At 34.2% G+C, this 13,307-nt stretch overlaps 1 protein-coding gene across 7 annotated transcripts; it reads left to right on the top strand.

Annotated features, from left to right (window-relative positions):
- The first annotated feature begins 1,073 nt into the window (after positions 1-1,073).
- Positions 1,074-12,344, top strand: LOC136209504 (BTB/POZ domain-containing protein FBL11-like). Of its 7 annotated transcripts, none has more exons than XM_066000981.1 (20): positions 1,074-1,349; positions 1,422-1,472; positions 1,944-2,064; positions 3,008-3,140; positions 3,247-3,296; positions 3,759-3,847; positions 3,935-4,046; positions 4,802-4,838; positions 4,940-5,091; positions 6,207-6,750; positions 7,423-7,623; positions 8,126-8,271; positions 8,880-9,215; positions 9,685-9,925; positions 10,032-10,082; positions 10,210-10,265; positions 10,725-10,805; positions 11,573-11,617; positions 11,694-11,762; positions 11,924-12,344. In XM_066000981.1, exons 1-20 carry the CDS (start codon positions 1,183-1,185, stop codon positions 12,074-12,076), a joined length of 2,835 nt encoding a protein of 944 aa, XP_065857053.1. In that variant the 5' UTR covers positions 1,074-1,182; the 3' UTR covers positions 12,077-12,344. The 7 variants fall into 7 exon arrangements, 5 of the variants coding, with proteins under 5 accessions (XP_065857053.1, XP_065857050.1, XP_065857051.1 ...); XM_066000978.1 differs by having other exon boundaries at positions 7,345-7,623; XM_066000979.1 differs by lacking the exon at positions 10,032-10,082 and having other exon boundaries at positions 7,345-7,623.
- The last annotated feature ends 963 nt before the right edge of the window (positions 12,345-13,307 follow it).

Raw genomic sequence — 13,307 nt, 5'->3', positions numbered from 1 at the left:
GCTTCTCCAACTCTCCATCCGCCTCCGCCTCCTCAGTCATCTAGTTGGGATTTTTGGGATCAGGGGCGGAACCAAGGGGGGTTGGCCGGGGCTCGAGCCCCGGCTGGCCGTCCGAGAATTGAGAAATTTTTTTTTAGTAATTATGTCTCGTAATATTTTGGAGAGAATTATATTGACTCATGAGATGGTTAACTATGCTTGTTTTTATTTGAGAGGTTCTGTGTTTAATTCCCTTACCTTATTTTTTAAAAAAGTTTTTTATTTATTTTAATTTCATTTTTCAATAATTATAAAAACATGTTACTAATATTAATTAATTTAAATGGACTCTTTATTTTTATCTTTATTTTCATAACACTTTTGAATTCATTTTTAATATGTTTTTACCATTAAAAAAAATAAACATATTTAATATTCATTTTTATGATGTCTTTACCATTAAAAAAAGTAAACATGTTTAATTTTCTATTAATTTAATGCTAGTTTCTAAAAAAATGATAACATTTTTAGAGTTTTAGTGTGTTGGAGGCTAAAATTTTTTTGTCGAACCCTAACGGGCTGGACTTTGAAAATTTACCGTCAACTGCACAGTTAATTTCAATTTTTTTTTACATTTTGAATTTTTTTTTATTGATATGTTTGAGCCCCGGGTCATCCGGGATCCTGTTGTGTCGCCGCCTCCTTCAGCTTCTAGGTCTGAGGAAGAATGGGAGGACATGACTACGACTACGGTGTCAGAGGTGGTAGTCACGACCACCGGAACAGCAGCTTACTGTACCGCCGTGGATTTTCTAAATAGATGTGGTAAATATCTATATCTATATATATATATATATATATATATATATATATATATATTAATAAGGGTAAAATTGGTAGTAAATTAATGATAAAGGGGAAGGATCGGGAAAGAATTGAAGTTCAGTGGCTTTATTGTAAAAATGGGTATAGTTCAGTAGCCAGGGTGTAATTTACCCCTAGTTGTTGTTATTATTATTATTATTATTATTATTTATTATTATTATCCATTTAGTTAATTAGTTAGTAGTTAAAGAACACTGTGCTTTGTTCATGCCTATAACTTCCTTTCTTGCTTTCTCACTAGCCAAACGAACTCCACCGGCACCGAGCCTCCGTCTCTTCTTTCTCATGCATTTGTGTTCTATCGGCTAATTCTATTCCATGGCGTCATCCTCCGACGAAGATTTTGTTACTCTCTCATGCACTCAGACTGAGCCCAATCCAATCGGAAACAATGAAATTTTTATTACAATAAAAGATATCAATTCTTCGGATTTGTCAGCGATACTAAGCTGCAAAACCGTCAAAATTCAAGCGCATCGAGATATGTTAGTTTTTTTTACTTTCATTTCGATCATTCACTTTATGAAAAAATTTCACTTCTAATTTTATGTTCACAGGCTTGTAGAGGATTCTTCATTTTTTGAAGGCCTTCTTAGTGGAAGCTTCCGGTAAACTTGAAACTTTGTGTATAACCAACCTAAGCTTGATTATACCGTTTATGATTGTTTTCATTTATGTGGAGATTATAGTTATATGATTGAGTTGAGTGCTATTAAAGATTCTGTATATCATACATTCATATTGAGAACTCTGAAATATTTTAATCGTAAATGTTTTATGGAATCTTTTGGCCTAAGAAGATTTTGATTCTTTTCAATTTCTTGCCTAAGAAAATTTGACTATATAGTTTTTTTAATAGTTCTTGGAAACAGAAAGCAACAGATGTTTTTTGAATTTAATTATGACTAGAACTATAATATTTACTGAATTCACGTTTCCTTGGTCATTTTGAGTGCCTAAATTTGTTCAACTTTGTAAAGTTTTTGACATAGTGGTACATATTTAATGTTTATGCCTGTTTGAGTTGAAAATACTTATGCCCGATGGCTGTTAATTGAATTGCTCTACTCCTCTTGCAGTGAATCAAACCTAAACTGTGTGTCGATTGAGTGGACCATTGAAGGTTTTATAAACATTTTGAGATCTGTTTATGGCTTCCCAATGAATTCCACATCAGGAAATTTCCTCTCTCATGTCGAGGTAAATACCTGCTTATCTTAACAATGTTGCTATTCCCTGCAGTGTAATTCCTTGCATTAAAGAGCCAAAATAGCTTTGTCCTTGCGTTTTATATTTCCATGACAGTCACAATCTTAGTCTTGAATAAGCAATTACCCGTTTAACCTTGTGCACAAATATGCTTTTTGTGCACAAATATGCTTTAGTGTCAAGAAAGAGGAGAGGAATGTAGGAGGATTTGTTTAATCAACTTGAATTGATTTGCAGTTAAGGTTAAGCTTTTGGGGAGTATATTCAGAGTCCTTTATTTTCTTTAAGTAGAGGATGATATATTACAATCATTTTATAGGATGCTGATGTAGGTCCTTGGGACAAACAATTGAAGGGACATTGATATAAATTACACATGTATATTATATATTTCTAAAAATATCAGTGTAAAAGATGAAATTATTTGACATTACATTAAAGATGAGAAAATGACATGTAGTTTAGGATTGTATAGGGGTACAGAAAAGCATAGCAACCTTAAATTGTTCCTAAGAGGCATAAGAAAAGGATACACTGTTGACTCCAACTAGTTTTAGAATAAGGCTTAGTAGAGGTAGAATGGAGAAAAAGACCTTAGCTCCATCTAGTTTGTGATAAAGGCTTAGATGAATAGAATTAAAAATGGTGTACAGTACAGGGCATTCTAATGACATTTCATGAACAATCCTTTCTTTTTCCAGAAATTTTTTAGGATTTGAATTGTTTTGATCTAGCTTGTCTTTTGTTTTCCTTTCTCTCTCTTTCTGTTGAGGTTGCAAGGATCTGAGCCTCTGGCCTCCTGTGAATTACAAGGCAGATTGACCACTCACCTAGTATTTTTGCCATATCCTGGAATTTTGCACTTAAACAGTTGTTCATTAGTTTTACAGACAGGATGAATATTATGATTCTCATTCTTGGCTAACATTTCCAGGATGCGCTCTATTTTGGATCAAAATCACTTCTATCAAAGTGTAAAGCTTGGTTAAATGCCGTAGCTTCATCCAACAATCCTGAGCTTCAATTTGATGATTTGATTGATATTTGGAACTTTTGTAGAGGGCATGGTAAGTAGATATCTGATATTTGATAGATGCTATCTCCAGCTGCTTATGCTTTTAACTGCAGTGTGTTATAGCATTCACTATAACTGATCATTTATATATGTTGCAGGAAATGATTCCCTTCCAGAAATATGTGCGCTCTATCTAGCAAGAAATTTTGTATGTGCTCAACTTTCATTTTACTTCTCAGTACTACATCGTGAATCAAATAATTGGTTCTTCTGTTGATGGTTTTGTATCCTACCATTTCTCTATGTTCATTTTCAGAATCTACAAGAATGTGAAGGAAACCAGATACTCAAATATGGTTAAATGGGAAGTCCGTACATGTCTTATTAGATACTCAAGCTAAATATGAGCATTTGAACATGCTAACTTGAAGATTGGATTTGTGTTACTAGTGTATGAATAAAGTAGTACAGAAAATTACAATTTTGCATTGATGCTCTTTATGGCTTATTGCTGGAGTTAGAATAATTTCCTCCCGTTAGCCAACAAACTGCATTGGAAAGGCTTCATAATTGGTCTCTTTTACACTTGAAATAATGTTAGTGTAATAAGATGTCTCAGGTATCTCCCTATGTTCTAATAAGCTGATAAAAGGCAGCTGGCTAATTGCAGATGCAGGCAATCTCCAGTAACTTTTTTGGAGCTTTCCCCTATAATTTGTTACTCTGTTGCATAAAGCATCCTCATTTGACAATACAAAGGTTAACTAATTTTCTTTGCCGTTGCATGATTTATGTTGAACTTCATATGTATTATGTGTAGAGATTCTGATATCTTGTGTTTCACAGTGAGATGGATCTTTCTGATGCGCTTTTAGTTTGGCTCAATGGTAATAGTAATAGAGAACAGTTGGAACTTCCGAACGAAGTTGAGGATCAGTCCAAAGGCCTGCTAAAACAGGTAGTTATCATTGTCGCAAACAATGCCTGTAAAATATGAGATTGCCATAAAATTTCTATTGATATGATGCCGTTCTGTTTATAGACACTACTGTCTGGCAACTAAGCTTAAATTTCTTACGTGTTGTAAATTATATCTGACAGAATCTACTTTGCTGTTGCATGCACTTTTCTAAGAATTAAGATTCGACAAACTGCAGTATTTTGACATTCAGTTGAAAAGATGATAAAAGTATTAGTTAAAAAAATCAATCTTTGGTTGTTTGATGAAATGATGCAAGCAATGAATAAAGAGCATGAAAATCCTAATGAGTTATGATTGGGCAACTGGAGTTTGCTAATCCTAACGAGTTCCATTAGTGCGTCTTCGTTCTTTTGAAATATAGAAATAATAGCTCAAGTAATCGAATTACTTCTTCAGAAATCTCTAGATGGCCAAAACTAACGTCTTATAGTCTATTTTGTGAAGAAGATACTGCTTCATACTCTATCTCTACCAATCATATTTCCCATTTGTTCCTTTTCTTTTTTGATAAATATTCATTTTCTATCTTAAATGGACGATGAGACAATCTTCTTGAGCCCGTGACTCTCACAGATTAGATTTTGGAAAAACATCATAAAAATAATTAGCGGTTCTTATTTTGCTAACTGGTAGATAAGATAACTACAACAATAGTCTTTTTGTACATCTGTATTTCCCCAAAAATATTGTTCATAATTTAATTTAGTAATTTCTGTATTGGTGTTAAACAGATTCGGGTTTGTCTCTTGCCATTATGGTATATTGCAGGTGCGGATATGAATATGCATGGTAGTTTTGAGTTTTCATTTATTTTTATATATTTTCATTAATTGTAATATTGGTGCTCATTTAATTTGGTCATATTTTAGGAAAACAAAGGTGTTGCTACTTTTCAGAGCTTGCCAAAGAAAGCATTCAGAAAATATCTAGATTGGTGGAAATTTCACCTCCATATCCAGCAGGCATCTTTGAAGATGGTAGCTTTGGGCATCTCCGTATTCGGTTGACAGAATCTTCTAAAGTAATACTTTACCTATCTCTACTCTGCACATCATCTAATTATTTTATAATTTTGTTTGGTTTCAATGGAGGATAGAATTGCATTCTTAAATGCTTTTTTGTTGTAAAATCTCAAACCTCCGACTTTATGGTGTATCAGATTGATTCTCCTAAAAGTTGAATTTATTCTCAGTTAAAATATTATTTTATTCAAAGAGAGCAATTTTTAACTTCCAAATTCTTTACCTTTTGTGAAGTGACAAAAGAAGTTTTCCAAGTTTTTGACATTATACTATTGGTTATACCTTTTTCTTTTCTTTCAAATATTTTTGACACTGTACAAAAAGTTTTCCAAGTTTTTGACACTGTACAGTAAGATAGGTTGTTCACATTTTGCCAACGGCTTGTATGGGAGTGGACTTATTGTTATGTTCCATAGCCACGAATCTTGTCACGGGACGATTAACTGAAAAGTTTAGCTGTAGTAGCTGTCTTTTCTCTTTGTTATTATTTCTTGATCAACTTATTTTGAATAACCTTTAGCTCGTGAAAGGGAGACTGAAACCTCGGACCTAGTTAAGAGAGAACTCCAATAACAATAAAATTCTGCTTATCGTTTTATTCATTGTATTGTCCTTTAAATGGAACAAGTTCATTACAAAATTGGAAGTAAAAAACATAATTAGGATTCCTAATATAACTAAATCAGTCTCCTATTGGGATTTAAAGTAATGTAGAAATCAGCAGATAACTAACAAAATAAAGTGGCCCTACTTGGACCCTAGTTGAGGTGTCCAATAAAAGAATTTTTAGCACTTATTTTGTTAACCATTTGATTTAAGTTTAACTATCTGAAAATTGGAAAAGACTGAATGAGAAAACATTTATGCTCTACAGTAATCTCATGTTAAAACTTATAGTTAGTGGTAATTTGAAGTGTGCATATATCTATCACCTTCTGTGGATACTGCAAAACATTAACGGTTGAATGTGATTAATGTGAACCATTTAAATTTATGTCAAAGTCTTTCGTCATATTACATCATTGTCAATTCTCCTTCATTAATCTCTTAACAATCGATATATTTTCATGTCTCCTGGATGGTTTAATGGTTGCAACATTTGCTTGTTACACAGAAAGTGAACATTTCAGGTTGTCCTCAAGTGACATCGGATATTCTTTTCCTCTCTTTGCTCCGTCCTGAATATTATGTGGACTCCACACAAAGAAATATCATTCAACAGTCTTTGATTACCTTTGACCTTCCGAGCATGCTTCAAATTCCAAGTGGAGACTTGTATGGGTTGTCACCAAGCCTTTCTTTTGAAGCAGTCGAGGAGGTGGATATTTCAAAGTGTCCAAGGCTACGTCTTAAATCTTCCATCGAGTTATTCTCGAAGTCATTTCCATCTTTAAGAAAACTAATAGCCTCATATCTTTTAAACTTCATGTCAACCAATGTATTCATATTGATCCAGAAGTGTCCGCTCATAAGTGAGATTGACATAGCTGTTGATGTTACTCCTCTCATACCGGAACATGTGACAGTTGTATGTACTAGTGTTATTTCAGTATCCTGGCTTGGTGGTAATGATGTCTTCGATACTGGATTTTTTTCTCCACGGACATGCCTTTCAAGGATAACGAGACTCATATTAGAGGGTCGAAGTGATGTTTCTGGTGAGATGTTTATAATTTTTTATTCAACACTTCTTTGATGAAGTCATTCCATATTTTGATTAGAAAAACTTTGTCCATATGCTGTGTTTTATGGTGATATGCCATTATGATAATGACATAAATGTTGCTCTAGTTAGCTATCATATCCTTATCAAAGTATTTGCGTGTGTGCATGCAAATTATAATTATCTAGATTATTGTAGTGGAAAATCATTAGGTATGAATATGTTAGATACCTGTGATTCAATTGGTGAAATAGTATCTCTCTCCAAAAAACACATGTTTCTTTTTTACCGCTGCACAAAGAAAATATTTTGTTTGTGGGTTGGATTGCAGCTGAATTAAATTTAACTTGAACTGGCCAATTTTGACTTCTGCTTTAATATATTTTTAGGTTAAATCAATTTAATTTGAGTTTTATGATCATCCACAATCTTTTATTATATCAACTATAGTCCATCCAATAGTTTAGATTGTCTTTCGGAAAATGTTGCCTAACTATGCATGTCACAATCACTTATGTTGATGGTTTCTCTCTCTCTCCTCTAATTCTTCATTGGTCACCTTACGGAATTCTTGTATTCTTTATTCCAGATTTGTATCTTCAATGTATAACGAAGCAATGTGTTTCCTTGCAATACCTAAATCTTAAAGGTTGTATATCTGCAACAGATATTGGTATATCAGTTCTCATAAATGGATGCCTTAAACTACACTCGATTATAGTTTGTGATACCTCCTTTGGAATACATTCAATTCAAGCTCTTTGCTCGCCGGCTTCAAATATTGGTCCTTCAGATTCTGAATCTAGCAAGAGATGTTTAAGCACATTGGCCTTTAAACTTCAAACACTTCATATGGGTGGTTGCAAGGGTGAGTCCCTATCAATTTCCATTTGAAGAGATTGTCAATATAAAACTATCAAATTGTTTATGTATCGTCAATTTAAGCCCCGACTCAGATGTCAGGAAGTTTGGGGATGTGACGTCCTCTTACAAAGTGGGGCTGAGTGCAGTGATGGACTGATGGGTTGAGGACCTTAAGTAAAGTTTGGAAGAATTAATGTGTTGGCTGATGATTCTCTTTGACATATGTAGTTTCTATGGTTGGTTTGTATAAAAGGGCGGCCCGGTCGCATTACGCGTCCCTGCTGAGTGAGGGTCCGGGGAGGGGTCCCACCACAAGGGTGTACTGAGGGCGAGCCTTGGCGCAACGGTAAACGTTGTTGTCGTGTGACCAAGAGGTCACGGGTTCGAGTCTTAGGAGCGGCCTCTTGCCATATATATTAATATTACTTTATTTTGGGGGCATGGCATTGGCACCATGAAATATTTTACTCAAATTTGTTTAAGCCATTCTTAAATTTATTTTGCAGGTGTTGATGAAAATTCTCTACGTGACCTTTTATCCAAAACACAAACATTGAAAAGACTTTGCTTGAGGGGAACTCATCTTATAGATGATGCTCTTTATAGTTTCTCAAGTTCTTCCTTAGAGTTTCTTGATATTTCTCAAACCATGGTAAGTCATGAAAACTTGTCAAATAAGGTCTCCTAACTCGAGAGGTTTAAGTAGTCAGTCACTGTCTTTATATACATAGATTGCTTGCTCCATGGTCATCTTGTGTCAAATTATTTGAGTGGGACTGCTTCTAGGGGTGAAATCCCCTTGTGCATGATTCTGATTTCTGATTATTAAATAATAGTCTTCACAGAATCCTTTAACATGCAAAGAACAATAGAAAAGCTTGTTCATTTCTTGTGTTAACATGCCTTGCAAGTTGAAATCTTACAATGGTCATCATGTGGATAATGAAAAAGAAAACAGATGCCTTTGGTATTCTACTTCTCCCCTTTTTTCTTCCTTGAACTTGCACTGAATTCTCAGTTTCTTTGTTTTTTCTAGTGTACCTAATTCATTCATCAACGGTGGCCTTTTGTATAATGACCTCCACTTGTATTATCTCGTGAATTAATTATTGTACAATGGCAATCTTTGCGGTTAAGATGTTTATTCGGCTGAAAGTCACTAAACTGGAGTTTCTATATTTTCTTGTCATTGCAGCTGGTGTATGAATAATTAATTGTGTTATTATGTTTATTAAAAAGAACTGTTCTGTATACTTGCAGATTTCTGGAGATGCTTTAGCTCACATTGTCAATTTAAATCCTGCTTTGAAATGTTTGAATACTAAGGATTGTAAAAATCTTAGTCAGCATGGAAGTAATAACAGTGGGTTAGCAGATTCACACAGGGAACTCTTTTCTGAGTTAGGCAAGAAATGCAAATTGGAAAAGATTGTACTTGGTTGGGGAATTTCTTGGTTGTCTTTGGAAGCTCTAAAGCCTGCAATAACATCATTAAGGGAAATCCAAATTGGCTTGGGTGGATCATTAAATGAAGATGCCCTGAGACTGCTTCCCACAACATGTCCCATGCTGGAGTCAGTAGTCCTTTATTTTCAGGTATATATCAATAAAGGTACTCCATAACTATTTTGAACTTGTGAAGACAGTCAATATACTATTCTGTCACACCTATCGATTTCTCCATTTGTTTATAAATGCATAAATGTTACTGTCAGGAAACGAAAACAGATCAAATGTTTGCCAAGAAATTAATTAGTTTTGCAAGTCGAACTTTGGCCTTTTGTGTCTGGTCATCTGCAGAACCTTTCTTTATCTTATTTTTATTAAGAAAGAAGGAATACAAAACCAGATGGATGTCTCTGGAAGCCAATTACATGTATGATTTCGGTGTTGTTGTGAAGTGTTTAGATATCTTGACTATTATTACTTCTTTAGCTACTTCAATATATACCTGTAAGGTGATGTTGCTTGGCTCATACTGAGTTAAAACCATTATCATTTGTACTTCTTATGCCTCACTAAAATTCAAATGCCCTTATAGTTTACTGATTTTCATTATTTACAGATGCTCTCTGACACTATCGTGATAAATATTATGGCCTTGAAGCACTTGCGAGCACTGGGTCTATGTTACTGCTTTGGTGATATATCTATATCAAGCTTCAGAAACTGTTTTCCAAATCTAACTAAATTGAGGCTCGAGAGGGTAGCTCCTTGGGTGACCAATAATGATTTGGATGTTCTTATTCTCAACTGTGTGAACTTGGTTGAATTTGCATTGGTAGGATGCAGGCTTCTCAATCCAGGTTAGCCTTCATTAATGCCAAGGAAATTGCTCATGTTTTATTGTTGGCTGTATGTGTGATAAATTGATTACCTTTCTCGTCTTTTCTTCTATCTTCTTGAAATCAGGATTTTGGTTTAAGAACAACTTACTAGTTACATCTATCTACATTTCATTCAGTAAATATTCTCTCGCATCTCATTGTGGATTTATACATTTTGCTGTATGTGGACATTTTTCTCTCAGGATATTTATACTGCTTTAAATGTTAACAAATAGCTACTTTCTTGTTTGTGATCTATGTAGATTCTTTGCGCATCATTTCAAATGGGTGGCCTGGCTTGACGTCTATCCATCTTGAGGTTTCTCTCTGTCAGTTGATTATTTTCCTCCATTGCTTTTCAAAAAAATCTCCATTATAATTGAGATGTAGATTCTTTTCTGTTATTTCACTTGTGCCTCTGAGCATCTAATGTTAAGAATGAATTTTCTCGGTTGTGTGCTCTTGACTAAATGCATTTCTCTAATAAAAAAAAAAATCTCGGTTGTGTGCTGCCATTTGTATGTGGACTAATTTAGTATATTTAGTGCAACCTCTTAAATGCTTTATATTTGACATGTGTAACACGGACCCACATATATTATAAGAGACCTCACTATTTTAATTATTACGTGGGGTCACACTACACGTGTCCAAATATGAATTGGGGGTCCTCTGATGACATGGAAGACCGGCTGCTTAATATAAGAACTCCTTGAACAAACATTTCACCTTTCTAGAAGGTTGCTTTTGCCCTTATTCTGTTCGTTTTGTCATGCAGGATTGCGGTGAAGTGACACAAACTGAAGTTTCTTGTCTATATAACTGTAGAGCTCTTGAAGATGTATTATTGCGTCATAATGTGAGTCGTGTATTTAGACCAACTCTAGTGGGAGGTTTTTGGTTGTTACAATCTTATGTGTTTTTGGTTGTTACAATCTTATGTGTGATTGTTACAAACCATTATGGTGGTTATTACAAAAATCTGTTTGTTACAGATTTAAGTAACATAGAATTGATAACTCCCTAAAATCCAAAAAGTAGAAAATTGAATGGCACGGACGGCGCTGATGCGCCAGATCTGGCGCGTGGAGTACACGCGCCAGATATGCCGCGTTAGGCGGCGTCCATTGCCTTCAATTTCTGCTTTATTGGTTGGTAAATTACAAGTGTGGTTCTGAATAAATTATTGTTTTGATACCTATTGTTAATTAATATATTTTTTTTGACCCCATAAAGTTACAGTTCTAATGGGATGTTACTCCCCTTTGTTACTTACCTTGCATAAGTCACAGTGGTTCTTACCTGGCTCTTTTCTAAGTCCAAATTCAAGTCCAATCAAAATCCTGAAATAATTATTAGAAGCCGGAATGAACTTAACTGCTGGCAAGCAATTTCATGATTTCAACGTCTGTAGCATGTACAGTGTAGATTAGATACATTGGTGTGCACAAGAATGCTTCTGCGAAATTCCTATAATTGTGCCTTTGAATGCTAATCTGGCTGATACCATTCATTTATTCCCAATGTTAAAATGGAAAATAGTTCACTGCTTTTTGTAAAATTTCATAAAATTGTAGCTGTTTGATGAATATACTTGTTGAGCTAGAATCTTATGGCATTGCGCAGGGCAAGGGGATACACAGCTTATTCATTATTGTTGCTGCTAAAAAGGTACTCTAGTAGAAATATATCAATGCATGCTTATGCTTTTATGCTAATAAATTCACTTTATGATCACTATATACAGCTGCCATTGCTCCGACGACTATCATTAGATACATGCGACGCAATTGACGGTGAATTTGAGATTCCCGATGTAAGTTGAAATTCTGAGTCATGAACTAATTGATTGCTAATCAGAAATTTGTTTTTACCTACATTACCTCTATATTTCTATTTGAAAAATGGTGTCACAAGTCACAACTCTACTTCTTCCTGAACTTTCAAATTGTACTCTAAGTCGTAGATTTGTTTTAGTGTAAACAAAGAGGCATGTTAAGCACGGTGGAGATCACGAGATGCTTCATAAACCCAGAGAAGTCTTATAGAACGGAAGAGCACAAAGATACATTAGTGCTGGAATGGAGCGGTAAAAGTTGTACTAAAACAGTAGTCGAAGAAAGACTTTAGCACTTAACAGTAAGAAATATCTCAATGAATTCTTTTGCTTTTGCTTTTGCTCTCTCTTTTACATTGTGTTTGGAACCGTAAAAAAACCCGTGTGGTTTCGCGTATTAAAGTAGAGAAATCTGATACTGTTTTTTTTGTTGCAAACCATGTGCTTTACAAGAAGGATATTGATTATACTGTTTGACACCTCATCAATATGAGGTATTTAGGAATGCTTTTATCTTTTCAAGATGGACGAAAGTTGAATGTAGTGTTTAGTTAAACCTTATATCTTTTAGAATTCATGGTTGGTGTCAGAGATTAATATATGATCAATGTTTGAGATTTAACTATCAATTTGAGCTTTTAGTTCAATTTAGTCCTATGTTGGGAGGTTCCAACTCATCTTGTATGTTCTTAGATGTATTCATGTGTTTTGGGTTTTAATTTTTATTCTATGAGTTGAGGTGATAGTTGTTAAATCGGGATACGACTCGTGACTCAAAATTTCATTTTGTGAATCGAGACTCGTGAATCGAATCGTAAGATACGGATCAATTTTAAAATATTATAAAAAAATAAAATATTAACCCTATTTAACTTTTTTTTTATAATAATGCATATATATTTCATTAGATAAGCAAATACGAGTACAACATGACAATAGTAAGGATTAAAACATTACCCATATATAGGCCAAAGCCTAATATATGATCCACAAAGGGAATAGAAAGACTACAAAGAGCATAAAATACCACAAATGGAATATAAAGACTACAAAGAGCAAAAAATACCATAAAAGGTATATCTAAAATAAAAGGACAACAAATTTCATACTTCTCTCGAATCCAAATCCACCTGAAAGCAGCTTCAAACCAATCACCATCATCTAATTTCTTCCGACTATTCGGATGTGAGTCCTTTATATTGGTGCAACCCCGTAGATCTACAGATCTACGTATAAGATAAGACGCTTCCGCTTTTGCTAAACCCGGAAAAAGTGTCAATGAAAGAGATATAGCTCACAGATGCAAAACAAACGGAAAAAAAAATCCAAAGAAAAGTATGAAGTTCAACTGAAAAAAAGAAACAAAATACCAATAAAAGCTAAAAAAGTAGGAATAAAGCAAAGAAGGAAGATAATCTTCCTTCTTCCTCCTCTAGATCTAGTTCTTTTTGTTACTGATTAAGGTTTAAATCGGAAAATGAGACCGGATTTGGTTTGGAAAATGGAAGAAAAAGGAAAGATGAA

This window comes from Euphorbia lathyris, chromosome 10 (genome assembly GCF_963576675.1).
Source record: "Euphorbia lathyris chromosome 10, ddEupLath1.1, whole genome shotgun sequence".
NCBI lineage: Eukaryota > Viridiplantae > Streptophyta > Magnoliopsida > Malpighiales > Euphorbiaceae > Euphorbia > Euphorbia lathyris.
The sequence above is the reverse complement of the archived record's forward strand: the minus strand, read 5'-3'. Positions and strand labels throughout refer to the sequence as shown.

Bases quoted from the DNA above. Each gene is read 5' to 3' on its own strand.
- LOC136209504 (XM_066000978.1), top strand. From the start codon at position 1,183: ATGGCGTCATCCTCCGACGAAGATTTTGTTACTCTCTCATGCACTCAG. The intron at 6,751-7,344 runs GTGAGATGTTTA...TCTTTATTCCAG, and splicing joins GGGTCGAAGTGATGTTTCTG to ATTTGTATCTTCAATGTATA. The intron at 10,083-10,209 runs GTAAATATTCTC...TGATCTATGTAG, and splicing joins ATCTATCTACATTTCATTCA to ATTCTTTGCGCATCATTTCA.